The 15,000-nt window shown below is 52.0% G+C and overlaps 3 protein-coding genes across 3 annotated transcripts; all 3 read left to right on the forward strand.

Moving 5' to 3' along the window:
- Window positions 1-757: 757 nt before the first annotated feature.
- car2 (ornithine-oxo-acid transaminase) lies at window positions 758-2,242 on the forward strand (the record flags this gene model as incomplete). Its single annotated transcript, XM_020202306.1, has 3 exons — window positions 758-1,267; window positions 1,337-2,038; window positions 2,105-2,242. 3 exons carry the CDS (start codon window positions 758-760, stop codon window positions 2,240-2,242), a joined length of 1,350 nt encoding a protein of 449 aa, XP_020060315.1.
- A 1,745-nt stretch (window positions 2,243-3,987) lies between these two features.
- On the forward strand, window positions 3,988-8,244 carry ASPACDRAFT_22848 (ATP-binding cassette transporter YOR1; the record flags this gene model as incomplete). Its single annotated transcript, XM_020199154.1, has 3 exons — window positions 3,988-4,206; window positions 4,263-6,860; window positions 6,913-8,244. The coding sequence occupies 3 exons, from the start codon at window positions 3,988-3,990 to the stop codon at window positions 8,242-8,244; spliced, it is 4,149 nt and encodes a 1,382-aa protein (XP_020060316.1).
- A 5,350-nt stretch (window positions 8,245-13,594) lies between these two features.
- On the forward strand, window positions 13,595-14,755 carry ASPACDRAFT_49971 (class I SAM-dependent methyltransferase; the record flags this gene model as incomplete). Its single annotated transcript, XM_020202307.1, has 1 exon — window positions 13,595-14,755. The coding sequence occupies one exon, from the start codon at window positions 13,595-13,597 to the stop codon at window positions 14,753-14,755; it is 1,161 nt and encodes a 386-aa protein (XP_020060317.1).
- Between the last annotated feature and the right edge of the window lie 245 nt (window positions 14,756-15,000).

The raw sequence follows: 15,000 nt of genomic DNA on the forward strand, positions 1-15,000 counted from the left end.
AGTGTACACTGTACAGTAAGTTTTTGTTGATAAGGAATTTCAGAATCACCACCAATCGGCTTGACCAATCATCGGTCACTGTGACAGGTCTCCGAGCCGATAAGTAAGGTGAGGAGGCGAGGATCCGCAGCGTGGCGTAGCGTGGGTCTGAACAGAAGGTGAGGTTGTTGTGGTTAGTAGTAATGAAATGAGCGTCACTGGGTTTATGGAAGAAGGCAAACTAGCAAAGGAAAAACAAAGTGGACAAAAGTGGAACTCGCGGTGGATCGACCATCTCCTTATCCGGGGCTTAGTCAGAATGGGTGGATGATGCAGTGGTAATACTGTAATCGTAAACTGGTCAACCGCCTACTAAACTGCAACCGCCCCGGGTACACCTGCACTTAGGGATCATCCGCGTAGACTTGCACTTAGGAGTCTAGTTCATCTCCGCAAATTTCCCATCTGCACCCATCTTGTCTCTTGGTTATCCTCGTTTCCCTCGTTTCTCGCCTTTTCCTCCTCGGCCGGTGAACAATTCCTTTCCCTTTCCTCTTCGTTTGTCGTTGGCCTCGCTACATTTGCCTGTTTCTGCCCGCCCGCGCAATTCTTATATCTTCCCTCTTCTCGCCCACCTTTCCTTCGCCTCCGCTCTCTTTCTCCATATACTTACTTCTCTTCCTATTCCTTTCTTCCCAGCTTCATTGACCAACTCTTCCCTACCATTCAATCTTATCTTCGTTGCCCCGCATAATATCCCACGTCACTTGTCTTCACCATGGCCACCAAAGCCACCAAAGCCAGCAAGCCTGCCAACGGCCCCAGCGGTGTCGATGGCGCTCACTCCTATCACGCTGCCACCACTCAGGTTGCCATCAGTGCTGAGAAGGAGTATGCCGCTCACAACTACCATCCCCTTCCCGTCGTCTTCGCCCGTGCTCAGGGCACCACTGTCTGGGACCCCGAGGGTCGGGAGTATCTGGATTTCCTGTCCGCATACTCTGCCGTCAATCAGGGTCACTGCCACCCCAAGCTGGTAGCTGCTCTGGTGGAACAGGCCTCTCGGCTAACCCTCAGCTCTCGTGCCTTTTATAATGACGTCTTCCCTCGCTTTGCGGAATTTGTCACCAAGTACTTCGGGTTCGATATGGTCCTGCCCATGAACACAGGTGCGGAAGCCGTTGAGACTGGTATCAAGATCGCTCGGAAGTGGGGTTATAAGGTGAAGGGCATTCCGGAGAACCAGGCGCTCGTCCTGAGTGCGGAGAACAACTTCCACGGACGCACGGTAAGTGGGCTTGCGAGTCTGGTCCTATCATATCGACTTAGTCAAAGCTAACATGATCATGGATGTTAGTTCGCCGCTATCTCGTTGTCATCTGACCCCGAGTCGCGCGAAAACTATGGCCCCTATCTCCCCGGTATCGGATGCACCATTCCCGGAACGGACAAGCCTATTGCCTACAACGACAAGGCGGCTCTGCGGGAGGCCTTCGAGAAGGCGGGCCCCAACTTGGCCGCTTTCCTGGTGGAGCCCATTCAGGGCGAGGCGGGTATCGTGGTTCCCGACGAAGATTACCTGCAGGAGGCCAGAGCCCTCTGCGACAAGCACAATGTCCTCTTGATTTGCGATGAGATCCAAACTGGCATTGCCCGTACTGGTAAGCTGCTCTGCCACGAGTGGAGTGGAATCAAGCCCGACATGATCCTGTTGGGCAAGGCCATCTCGGGTGGCATGTACCCCGTGTCTGCCGTGCTGGGCCGCAAGGATGTCATGCTCACCATCGAACCCGGCACGCACGGATCCACATACGGCGGTAACCCTCTGGCCTGTGCGGTTGCCATCCGCGCTCTGGAGGTCGTCCAGGAAGAACAGATGGTCGAGCGCGCTGAGAAGCTTGGTCACATCTTCCGCGACGGCCTGCTGGCCATCCAAAACCCTATCATCCAGAATGTGCGGGGCAAGGGTCTGCTGAATGCCATCGTTATTGACGAGTCGAGAACCAATGGTCGCACCGCGTGGGATCTCTGTATGTTGATGAAGTCCAAGGGTCTCCTGGTAAGTTTCAGTCTATCCAGCTCGTCGTGGATGGTAACGTGGACTTGCTGACACTGTGTTTGTTAGGCCAAACCCACCCACCAGAACATCATCCGTCTTGCGCCTCCCTTGGTCATCACCGAAGATGAAATTCAAAAGGCCCTGGACATTATCAAGGAGTCAGTGGCAGAACTGCCTACTCTCACCGGCGAGGTTGAGGAATAGATTATCCCCCCCACCTGAGAAGAAGGTCAAGGTGACCCTCGAGAACTAGAAGCCAGACACAAGAGGGATGCGATCAGTCAACCTCTCAATGAGAGGCCTTAATCTGTTCTTTCCTGGGTTGCGACGAGGGCTGTTTAGGGTCGACACCAAAGCCCTGACCTATCAGCCTGATGGTGCTCTAGTTCACCCAGAGCCAGAGCCATTTTCTTGCTCGCTTCTAGCGACCTGAACTGAAAGACTTTTCCGTCACAAGTACGAGAGAAGACAGGATTTTCTCTGGATGCAATATCCTAGACTTGGTAATGGAATTGGTGGGCCAGGCAAGCTTTGTGGCGAATGACGACTTGTAATGATATGTTATGACCTTAGAAGCATTGTGTAGCAACAAATTGATAGCAGCACATTTTTCATCGATTTTCAAGTAAGTAGTAGTTGGGCAATTTCGGCTCATGCCAGGTGGTTACCTATCATAATATACTTGTGCGGCTGATGGATTGGCTGTTTGTTGTCCCGTGCCCTTTTTGCTGCCACCCCCTCTTTCTTTCCCCTCTTCGACCAACAGCTCCCATTAATCCCTCACCCTGCTACGGTAGTATGTATTGATTGCTACCTAGCACAGATCTGTCTAGTGTGGTGCAAATGCAATTTTTCTTTTTCCAGTGAAGAAAAGCAAGCCTGGTTTCCTTTCCCCTCTTATTGATTCGGATCTCTTCTAGTGCCATGTCGGTCCTCGCATCTGGTATGCCACTCTCGGCACGCAACCAAGGTGATCCTATACATCGGTGGTTACACTGACTGCTAGCTCTAATTGTCCCGGAAGCTACATTGCGATCCTCGGTACAGGTCGAGTCATCGACGATGATAATAGCGAACCTATTTGATGTCCGGCCCAAGACTGAATGTTGATCTGCAAGGGAGCGAGAATAGTCCATTACCGGGCACCGGATTTTCCTTGGCGTCGGCAACATTCCTTAGAACGTGATCGTCAGATATATACATGCAAGGACCAAGCCTCCGGTCTCCGTATAAGGACCTGAATTTGCTATCGCATTAAGTACCATGGCAGAGCGATTCTTGACTTGTTATTGCTCGTGCCCCCCAGGACGGAACGCCAAATGCCAGAAACGCAAAATAACACAGTCAGTCCAGTCCCGACCTCTAATCCTTCCGTCCCCCATCTAGTCGACATAACGTGGAGATTGTATGGACTACTTACCGCTTATCCTTACGCGGGATCTATTAGCCTGAATCGCAACTAACATCAGCACTAGAACTAATCCATAGTTATATCTGCCGACGTTGAAAAGGCTCTGAGATAGATATATCTCCAGGTCCCTGGACGATACGCAACAAAAACTAACAAACGTGGCCAATCAATGATTGCCGGATGTTTTATCTTCGAACCGACACCCCCTCTTTTTTTGGCTTAACCGGTTTTCTGCTTCCCATTGTTTCCGTCAGTCGCCACGGTCGCATATAATCTAAATGCACGCAATGCCTATTTGATTGACTCGAAGCTTTCCGCTTTGTTAGATTCCATCAACGCTCTTTGTCGCGAGCGCTCCAATTCTACCTGTTGGGCTTAGTGGGCCCTTATATAAACTGCAGTTTCGGATGCAGGCTGCCCCAGGAATACGATCTCCTCACTCATATAGCTTGAAACAAGCGAAATCGTCATGAGTCAAGTTGAGGAACCGAAGCATGGATTGGTGTTGGTCAACGAAGAAGAAGGAAAAGGCCAAGTAATGGAGCTTGCAACGTCTTCTCGATCAACGCAGCTGGAAAGTGAGAACGAGAAACAGGATCAAGTCCAAAGAGCACCGGTCAAGACTGCGCGACGAAGTTTGAACCCATTGCGACTTCAGAAAGTTCCTCCTATACCGAAAGAAAGAGGAGTCAGTAAGGAGTATGGGGCTAGCATTATCAGTCGCGTGACTTTCCAATGGATAGCACCATTGATCAAGGTTAGTTGGGGTTCACCCCGGTTACTCACCCACACCATGCTCATGATGTACAACAGACCGGATATCTGCGTCAAATAGAGATTCAAGATATATGGTCTGTCAATCCAGACAGGAAAGTGGACCTTTTAACGGCCAGATTCGATGCTGCATTAAAATCACGAACGGATAGGGGCTCAAAAAAGGCGCTGGTATGGGCACTATTCGACACATTTAGGCTGGAATTTATTATTGGTGGTATATGTCAGGTTGTGAGTATGATACTCGCTGTCGTAACACCATACCTTGTCAGAAACCTGACTAGCTACGCAATGGACGCATATGCCGCCCATCACGGCAATCACCCTATGCCCAACCTTGGCCGTGGACTCGGGTTCGCGTTTGGAATTCCCGCAATGCAAGCAGTGCAAACACTGTGTCTGAGCCAGGCTTTCTACCGCGGCATGATATGCGGTGGTCAGATCAGAGCGGTGCTTGTGTCTGCAATCTACACCAAGGCAATGAAATTATCAGGGCGCGCGAAGGCTGGAAGCGAAGTGCTACTGGCCAGTGGAAAAAAGGACAAGAAGCCTCCCAAGCGGCAAAACATGCGAGGAGGTCCTGGCCATGGCGAGGGGAATGGTTGGGGCAGCGGACGCATAATCACGTTGATGGGTGTGGATGTGGACCGTATTGATCGAGCGTGTGGCTTAATTCATATGCTCTGGACTACACCCGTTGTCTTGGGGGTAGCTTTGATTTTTATGGTTATCAACATCGGCTACAGTGCACTCCCAGGCTACGGGCTGGCAGTATTCGGGGCCATTTTGCTGGCCTACTGTGTCAAATCCCTGATCACGCTCCGAAGAGCAGTAAACAAGATCACCGACAAACGAGTGTCCTTGACACAGGAAATTCTTTCGAGTGTCAAGTTCGTGAAATTCTTTGGTTGGGAAAGCAGCTTTCTAGAACGACTCGAGAACCTGCGCAAGCGCGAAATCAGCTCTCTCCGACGGCTGTTGGTGATTCGACATGCCATCACAGTCAGTATGCTTTCGCTCCCGGCATTGTCTTCGATGCTGTCCTTTATCACGTATGCGTTGACAAACCACACCCTCTCCCCTGATCGCATTTTTTCCTCGTTGGCCCTGTTCAATGCTCTCCGAATGCCACTGGCTATTCTGAATCTCGCAATGACGCAAGCGACTGATGCTTGGACCGCCCTTCACCGTATACAAGAGTTTCTGTCGGCCGAAGAACGTGAAGAAAGCATTACCTGGGACTACACGATGACCAATGCTGTTGAGGTCGAACATGCTTCATTCACCTGGGAGCGAGTGCGCGATTCAGCGGAAAGCCCAGTAAATTCCCGCCCCAGCCAAGCTGCGATCGCTCCGGGGAGAACAGAGGCAGCATCATCTAACACTCTCTCGGAGCGGGAGGCCGACGCCAAGACTCCCTTTCAGTTACTGGGAATGGACTTTGAGATTGGCCGCGGTGAGTTGGTCGCCATCATCGGATCGGTGGGCAGCGGGAAAACTTCACTACTGGCAGCCTTAGCGGGCGATATGAGACAGACAGCAGGGAATGTTCGGATAGGCGCCACTCGGGGGTATTGCCCACAGTATGCCTGGGTACAAAATACTACAGTTCGCGACAATATACTATTTGGAAGGGAGTATGACGCGGATCGGTACAACGAGGTGATCGATGCATGCGCACTTCGTGCGGACCTGGCGATGTTTCCGGACGGAGATCAGACTGAAATTGGTGAGCGTGGCATCACTATCTCCGGTGGTCAGAAGCAGCGATTGAACATCGCGCGGGCGATCTACTCAAACTCAGAGCTCGTGCTCATGGATGATCCCTTGTCAGCGGTCGATGCCCATGTAGGACGCCACATCATGGATAACGCCATCTGCGGACTTCTCAAGGACCGATCCCGAGTGCTCGCCACCCATCAATTGCACGTGCTTGGACGTTGCGACCGGATTATCGTCATGGAGGACGGAAAGATCCATGCAATCGGCACTTTTGATGATTTGACGCGCTCGAGTGACATCTTCAAGCGGCTCATGTCCATAACGTCCCAGCAAGACGCCTTGGATCAGGAACCATCGAGCACCAGCGCTACTACCGACGAAAGACCCGAAACCGCACGAAGAGTGCCAGGTGGTGCCTTGATGCAGAAAGAGGACATGGCAAGTGGCTCGGTTGGCTGGGATGTCTTGAGAACTTACGTCAAAGCATCGGGATCGTATCTCAATGTTCCTGTTTCGCTGTGCTTGATGTGTGTTGTCAATGGCGCGCTGGTCATGTCCGGGCTTTGGTTGTCATTCTGGACTTCCAATAAATATCCTGGATTGACCACGGGCCAGTACGTTGGAATCTACATCGCGGTTTGTTGCAGCCAATTCATCGCGATGTATGCGTTTGCGGCGCATGTGACAATTGTGGGCGCCAATGCCAGCAAGAAAATGCTTCAGCGTGCAATGTATCGGATCTTACGAGTCCCCATGTCTTTCTTCGACACTACGCCAATGGGCCGTATCACCAACCGTTTCTCGAAGGATGTGCAAGTGATGGACAGCGACCTACCCGATTCGATTAGGTTATTCGTCTTGACGTTGTCACAGATTACCTCCACAATTGGGATGGTGATTGCGTTTTACTACTATGTAAGTACTCCCGAAACCGCCATCTGTACTTTTCTGACTGTGATGTTGCCAGTTTGCGATAGCGTTGGGACCGTTGGTCCTCTTATTTCTCTTCGCAGCAAGCTACTACCGTGCGTCGGCCCGCAACCTCAAGCGGCATGAGGCAGTCCTCCGTTCCAAGGTATTTGCTCGATTCGGCGAGGCGATTGCAGGCTCTGCGTGCATTCAAGCATACAAAGCAGAAGAGCACTTCAAGAAATCTATTCACAATGCCATCGATGACATGAATGGCGCCTATTTCTTGACCTTTGCCAACCAACGATGGCTCGGAGTCCGACTGGATATGGTTGGCACCTTGTTGATTCTGGTGACGAGTCTCCTGGTTGTGACTTCACGCTTGGATGTCTCGCCCAGCATCGCAGGCTTGGTCTTGTCATATGTGGTTTCCATAACCCAGACCTTGGGATTCACGGTGCGACAATTCGCCGATGTGGATAACAACATGAATGCTGCCGAGCGTGTAAATCACTACGGCACGCAGCTGGAAGAAGAGGCTCCTCTTCATCTGACGGACGTCGGTAAGGAGTGGCCTTCTGTCGGTCGCATCACATTCGAAGACGTGCAGATGCGCTACCGAGTCGGGCTCCCTCTGGTGCTCAGGGGACTCTCCATGGAAATCCGAGGCGGAGAACGCATTGGGATCGTGGGTCGCACGGGGGCGGGCAAGTCCAGCATCATGTCCGCTCTGTTCCGACTGACCGAACTATCGGGGGGCAAGATCCACATCGACGGGGTTGATATCGCCACCGTCGGGCTTTACGATCTCCGCACGCGGCTGTCGATCATCCCGCAGGATCCGACGTTATTCAAGGGCACCATCCGCTCGAATCTGGATCCATTCAACGAACACACTGACCTCGAGCTCTGGTCCGCGCTTCGCAAAGCGCACCTAGTCGACCAGGAAGCCGTGGACAAGAGCTCCGATGAAGGAACCGTCACCCCCGCACTCACCGACACGGGTACGCCCGTGCAGAAACGCCTCAATCTCGACACCGTGGTAGAAGAGGACGGACTGAACTTCTCGCTCGGCCAAAGACAGCTGATGGCGCTGGCGCGCGCTCTCGTGCGCGACTCGCGGGTGATCGTCTGCGACGAGGCGACCTCGTCCGTGGACTTCGAGACGGATCAGAAGGTGCAGGAGACGATGGCGCACGGGTTCGAGGGTAAGACCTTGCTGTGCATCGCGCATCGCCTGCGGACGATCTTGCAATACGACCGGATCTGCGTGATGGGCCAGGGACAGATCGCGGAGATGGACACGCCCCTGCGGCTGTGGGAGGCCGGGGGTGTCTTTCGCAACATGTGTGACCAGAGTGGGATCACGCGGGAAGACTTTTTGGGCTGATAATATGCGTGAGGATAGAGTTGATTTAGGCATTTATATAATCTCTAGTCTGATAGGCGGTAATCGATTCGACTAAGGATCACGTGGACGGGTCAGCTTCGAGGTTGCTTGCTGTAGGAGCCGGTATCGATTGCAGGATACTTTTTGGGCCATTAAGACTTGCCTTGTTCTTTCGCCAAGATAATGAAAGATACGTATGTATTGAAGACTAACTGAGGTGATTCTTGGATGTTGATTCATTTTCAAGGCAGAGATACAGTGTTGGTAGGGTATTGTGCTGTACATCAGCATGCCGCTTCAAGTACTGGTGAGTGCTATAACGGTCAACTATAGTTTCTTACTAGGTAGTCACTCCGTAGTCTGATTATCAGTAACCATTTACAGCTACCCACTACATCCAAATTGGCGTCTCATACTCGAAGTGAGTTTATACTGCCATCCTGCAGGTACCCAGCACCGTCTCGATATCCATGAACAGTCCTTGAATCTCCGTTGAGACTCCGAAGGAAGACGTACATCTGATGCTCACCCGCTCGAAAGGATTGATATGATAAGTCATTTGCAGGCCCGTTCTTCCCCAGCTCTTCCACGGTAGGGCAGTCATTCCCTTTACAAGAAATACAAAATCAATACGAATTCAACGCCGGCGGTTCGCTGCAGGTGCCGTGCGTTCCAGTTCATACCGCAGCCCCACTGAGAGACACCTTAGACCCTGCTTGATGTCTGTTTCTGCTTGCGCTGGTTCGCACAAACTGGAGTATGAAAGAACAATGTGTCTCGTGAGGTGTTCGCGAACAAAATGTCCCGCGATCGTCGAATTGTCTCCAATATAGTAGTGTCTGTTTTTTTTGTTTTTGTTTTAGGGAAAGTCATTGGGGCTGGGGTGTCTGGATATGGGGCTAGTGATGGCTCAAAGATTGGTATTTGATTGGAGCTTGCATGCGGAGATACACTCGAGAACGTGACTCTGGTGTATGCTGGATGATAGGAGGTGATGAGACACTTGGAAGACAGGCAACTGTTGTAGTCGATGGCGGGGTAGATGGTGGTTTGTCGGTTTGGGTATATTACTTCGTGGGAGTAGTATATCGGGTAGTACTTGTGCATAGGGGGAAGATGCACGTGAACCTACTAGGAGTAGGCGGGAGGGGAAACTCGGATGGTGGGATGTTTCTTGTCTGATTCGGAAGACATCGGTCTCATGAAGAAATAAATAAAGAGAAAAAGAGAGGGAAGAAGGGGGGGAGAAAGGGAAGATTTATGAGTGGATCTAGACCCGGGGCTTCCAACACTGGCACTGCAGAGAGGAAGGGCGCCCCTCGGAATAGACGGAAGTACAGTACAGTACATAGAAAGGGCAAGCAGGCTAGCTCTGGGCCGACGAAGCGAGATGTGCTACTGTGTTGGGATTGAAACCCAACCACTAGAACAGACAGTGGGCGGGAAATGCATGCAATAGGCGGCTGCGTATGCGTGGGTGTCTACTTCGCCTGTCCCTTCAGAGGTCATTCTTACTCAGAGACTTCTAGCCTGCACCCATCATGCTTGATGAAACTTTGCTTGGACTCTCCTCCACCGGGTTCATGTACATACGTCGGCCATGCATGACACTGGGTCTTCATTCTTGGCCAGATACAAGCTGTATGTGGCCAATCCATCCTACTTCCAGAACTATGTCCGGAGGATCAGGGTCTAGCATTGGACGGATATGCGGGTTGCTGGGCGTCTCTCATCGACTACGGTCGTCCTCCCTGTCAGTGCCTATTGGATGACTGACTACACCAAGCAAACTCAGCCAAGGCCATGAACAGCCCCAACCCAGCCGCCTGCTGCCGGCCACTCGACCCCGAGGTACTGTACCTGCCCGTGCACCGTATCTGACCCGCTTGTCAGGTACTATGTACTACACCGGTGGACCGTGTCGGAAACCCTCCTCGCTGGACAGGATCAGCTGTTCTCCCTCCTCCTCCTCCTCCTCCTCCTCCTCCTCCTCCCTCGCCAGGGCCACAACCTAACCTAACCTATGAACGACAGGTCCCATCACCACCCCAGAGCCGACGGTGCTTGATGATTGGAGAGACCCGAACGTAAGCGTGAGAAAGGAGGGGTGAAGGGGGGGAGCTGGTCTTGCCACTCAACCCGACCCGGGAAAAGACCCTAGACACACACCCATTCGGTGCGTGCGATGAAGGGGACCTGGAGTGATATCTGGCTGCCTAATGAAGTGGACCCGGGAACAGGCGCTGGCCATCCCAACTGGAGGAAAGAGCTGCCGCCGATGGTTCGGATGCACTGAGTTTTAAATATAAGCTTATTTGAACGTTTCTTGATGCTGTACGTTGTGTGTTCGTGTAAAAAAACCCCTCCATTGTTGGTGTTGAGCTTCTTGCCCGGGATAAGACCGATGTATAGCGCTGTTTCGAACTCGGGCAATGGGTCAAGAGACCGATCGGTCACGTGCAGACTAGAAAAAAGATTTTTTTTTCTCAATCCTTTCCCTACCTTGTCACAAGAAATGCAAAAAACACAATCAATCAGCCGAAAAAAAATGAACGAAGAGATCCCACGAGTGAAGGAAGAAACTCCACCAGGAGATTTGGACCAGAGGTATAGTAAGGCAACGGGCCACTCAGGAAGCAGCACTGGATTGCAATGGGCGGGCTGCAGGCCGACCAAAGTGGAGACCAACTCATCGTGTGATAAACTGATGGGTAGCAGCATTATTAATGCGCACCATGATGGATGTGGATTCATGCCGAAAATGATGGTAACGGCTTCAAGTTCAATCCCAATCAGATACCAGCGCGACAGCCAGGATCGGACCACCACCACCACCACCCCCTCTTACAAGTGCCGTCCCGTGCCCTGCAGGCGCAAGGATCTGTGTGCAACACGGCCAGCCACGTCACAGTCGCTACCATGCTGATCAACAATAGAGACAGCGCCATAGTATTGAAAAACAGTCAATGCGTAGACTGTCAATCTGACCATCAGCCGTTAATCCATTCTGGACAAGGAAACTACAACGAGGCCCCAGGCGCGCGCAGGTAAGCGAGCGAGAACAGCCGGCCCTCCGCAGAAGGAGACACTAGGCATGGTGGATGACATGGTGGTGATCTTTCACAGCATCTGTCACGAGAGGGCGGATGATGACGATCGACAGCAGTATCATTTTTTTTTGCAGCGCCGCTCGCCCAGCATAATCTCCGTCCGAGACTCCGAAGAGATCCGAGCAACGGTTGAGAGATGGCGATGGAACGAGAATGATCCCTAAAGCCGAAACCAGAGATCAATAACAAAGCTATGTGTAGAACAAAGAAAATGGCTCAGTCTGTCAAGCGAATCCTAAAATGGAGATGAGCCGGGAAACCGAAGGTATATCGTTAACTTGAGATTGGTGTGATGGCGAGTCAGGTCGAGGGTACAGTACAACCAGATGATGGGTGGAAGCGGAAATACGGGAAATGAGCACGCGAGTGGGGCGGCGGATTGTTCGGCTTACAAGTCCGAAGGAGAGACGCGGTGAATTGCCTGATCGAGAGACGCGAGAGCCGTCAGAGCCGCGCCAGGGGATGAAGGGATGAATCTTGAATGGGATGGATTATCAAATCCCCTCCTAAGTGAAAATTTTCAGCTCAATACCTCCAATCTCGGAGCCAATGGTTCCCTACAGGGCAAACTAGTCGTTACTCCGAGTCCGAAGAGGGTCCCGTTCCATATTTCTTCCCGTACTATTGAAACAGATTTTCTTGTGTGCAGAGGCTGGGAGCTGCTAATGCTGTCTTCTGCAGTCACAGCAATGGTATAAGAGCGGATGTTGTTAGAGATAGATCGCTTGTGCAACATCCGATTCCGAAGACAGAAGAAGTACTTCAGTCAAACAGATCAAGCATCGACCGCCAAGACTGAATTGAATTGGCACGACGTTTGGTCAGCTCATGCTGAAGGAAGGACCACTACACGGCTTGGCGCTGCAGGAGCTCCGAATAGATGCTCTGGGTCCGGGCCCCGAATGCCGCAGCTGGCCGACCATTGCTGACCACATTTAGGGTACTCCGTAGACCACATCACACAAAAATTCTTTGAATCTTTCAGCTTAGTCAAGGTTTCATGAGCGGTAACTAGCTAGTCCAGTAGCCAGCTAATCAGTCGACAACAGCGTGCCGGTGGACGTTGATATTTTGATATTCGATGTTTTGACTATGTGACTAAGCCCTCGTCATCAATTGTCCGTGACGACAACAGCAGCGGACAAGCACTCCGTCCACCTCAAGTATCGACAAACTGTTTTCGGGGAGGAGAACTCGAGACGATCAAGAGGGGAAAGAGGAGGTCTGTGAGATGACAAGAAGGCCCTAGACAATGGCACTAACAACTGAGTAATTAATGAGACCCTTTGACTCATACCAAGGACCGGGGTGGGAGCTTGAATTTTAGTGGCCCGATCCCATAAGCAAGTCCCGACTAGGCTCTTGAAGGAAGTACTTTGACCCTAACTAATGCACACCTCCGACATCATACATGTACTTATACTATAGCCAGCCCTAAGGTACCCTGGCGGTTGGGAGGAGGGGCTGACAGCGACCTGGTCTGTAAATGTCGTAAGTGAATAGCTAGAGACTAAAATAGTCGGTCAGCGACCAACAAGGGACGTAAGTCTTTCGTCCTGTAATCTGAGTGGTGGTTAGGCCCATAGTTCGTAAAATTCATCATTGAATCCAGAGCGCTGTCCATTTCCGGTTCGTCGTCTTGCCGTCTCCTCCCGTGCTGCTTCTTTGGTCTCTCTTCGACCCTTTCGACCCTTTTCGACCCTCAACCTCAGCTTCCGAGACTTCCGACTCTGGTTGCCAGATCTGGTGACAAGACCACTGCAATCCACACTGACCATCGCCAACTAGTATCCATGGCAAGTCACCTGGCAAATCTGGCAAATCCATCCGTCTTATTAGGATTGCCCCCCCTTCGGTGCCGGCGCCGGCCAGTGCCGTTGTTCGAAAAGAAGACACCCGTCACAGGGCGCCTTTTGGAAAATTTGGAAAATTTTCAATTACACGCTGTTGCAATGCTTATAAATTAAGCCTAGCCCCGCTCGCTTTCCATTTGCAAGACGAACTGCACAATTGGCATGGTATCGTTTGGACAGTAGCTCTAACCGCCGTCTCTTACCGTTCCATTTGAACTCCTCTTAAACCTCCCCCTCCCTCTTCTTCTCGTTTTCCCCCCAAATCATTAGCGTCCCTGGTCCTTCTTTACCAGAGACTCAATTCTAGAGTGAAGATTGCGCGCAGGTGATTTTGGCAGCTGTGAACTGTTGGACTCCCAGTCGTGACTTCATCGTTGAGTATATATAATGGAAACGCAAACCGTCTTGGCATCGCGCGAATCCGGACGGAGCTCGGAGAGCAGCTCCTCCTTGGATGCCGTCGCCAACGAAAAACAGAAGCTGGCGGCGCACGACAGCCTGCCCGACCTCGAGAATTCGGCCTCGCCCAAGAGATGGAAGACATTTTGGAAGTCCTTCCGATACCTTCACAATTTGACGCCCAAGCAGGTCGATGACTTTATGGCTTCCTACGTCATTTACAACCTCGACTGGTCGGACGAGAAGCAGATGGTCGAGACGCTGGGACCGAACTATCAGGAGAAGGTTGGCGATTGTCTCAAGGCGTACTATGGCGTTCTCAACCATCTCTGTGCGTTGGGCGACGTGGAGAAGATGTATATTCCGCCGTACATGAGCAAAAAGGCGACCGTGCTGGAGAATCAGCTGTTGTATGAAGAGTCAATTGCGCAGGATATCGGCTTGTCGCCGGGTGATAAAGTGCTGGATTTGGGCTGCGGGCGCGGGCGGGTGGCCGCCCACATGACGCAATACTCGGGCGCGCAAGTCACCGGCCTCAACATCGACCCCAACCAAATTGCTCAGGCACGCTCTTACAACGAGGAGCTTGGCTTCAGCTCCAATTCCTTTGTCGTCCAGGACTTCAACAGCTTGCCCCTCCCCTTTGAAGATGCCAGCTTCGACGCTTTTTACCAGATCCAGGCCCTGAGTTTGTGCAAAGACCTCCCCACTCTTTTCCGCGAGATCTACCGCGTTCTCAAGCCTGGCGCCAAATTCTCCTGCCTCGATTGGGTCAGCCTGCCTGACTATGACCCCTCCAACCCCGAACACGCCGAACTCATGAGTCGCGTGAAGCCTCTCATCGGCGCCGTCGGTACTCCCACGCCGGAGAGCCTCGAGAAAGCCCTCACAGATGCTGGCTTCAAAGTCCTGCGCTCTGACAATGCCAGCGTCGGCGGCTTGCAAGCCCCGCTCATCGACAAGGTTGATTTCTACTTCCGTTCAATGCGCCAGCTTATCCTGGGCCTCGTCAAGGCCCACATGCTGCCCAAACATTTCAAGACCCTGATCAACCGCCTGTGCCTCGATGGCGAGGCGTTTGTGAAGATGGACAAAATGCGATTAGTGTCGACGAGCTACCGAATTATCGCACAGAAGCCTCGTCAATAGGCTAGCCACGAGTAAGACAGGAGGGTCAGGATAAGAGATATTGTTCAGTGTTGGTGTGAATTGGCTTTGTGATGAAGCGGTGGGGCGCGCCTTGGGCCCATTTAAAGGGCAATGGATCGTCCGCGGGTATCGATATCGGAAGGCTTGAAAACAGACTGCTCCACGGACTGGCGCAGCCGCGACTTGCCCGCGACTTGCCGACTGGAGCTCACATTGGTTGCATGCGACAGCCGAAGTCGCCATCA

This window comes from Aspergillus aculeatus (assembly GCF_001890905.1).
Source record: "Aspergillus aculeatus ATCC 16872 unplaced genomic scaffold ASPACscaffold_2, whole genome shotgun sequence".
Lineage (NCBI taxonomy): Eukaryota > Fungi > Ascomycota > Eurotiomycetes > Eurotiales > Aspergillaceae > Aspergillus > Aspergillus aculeatus.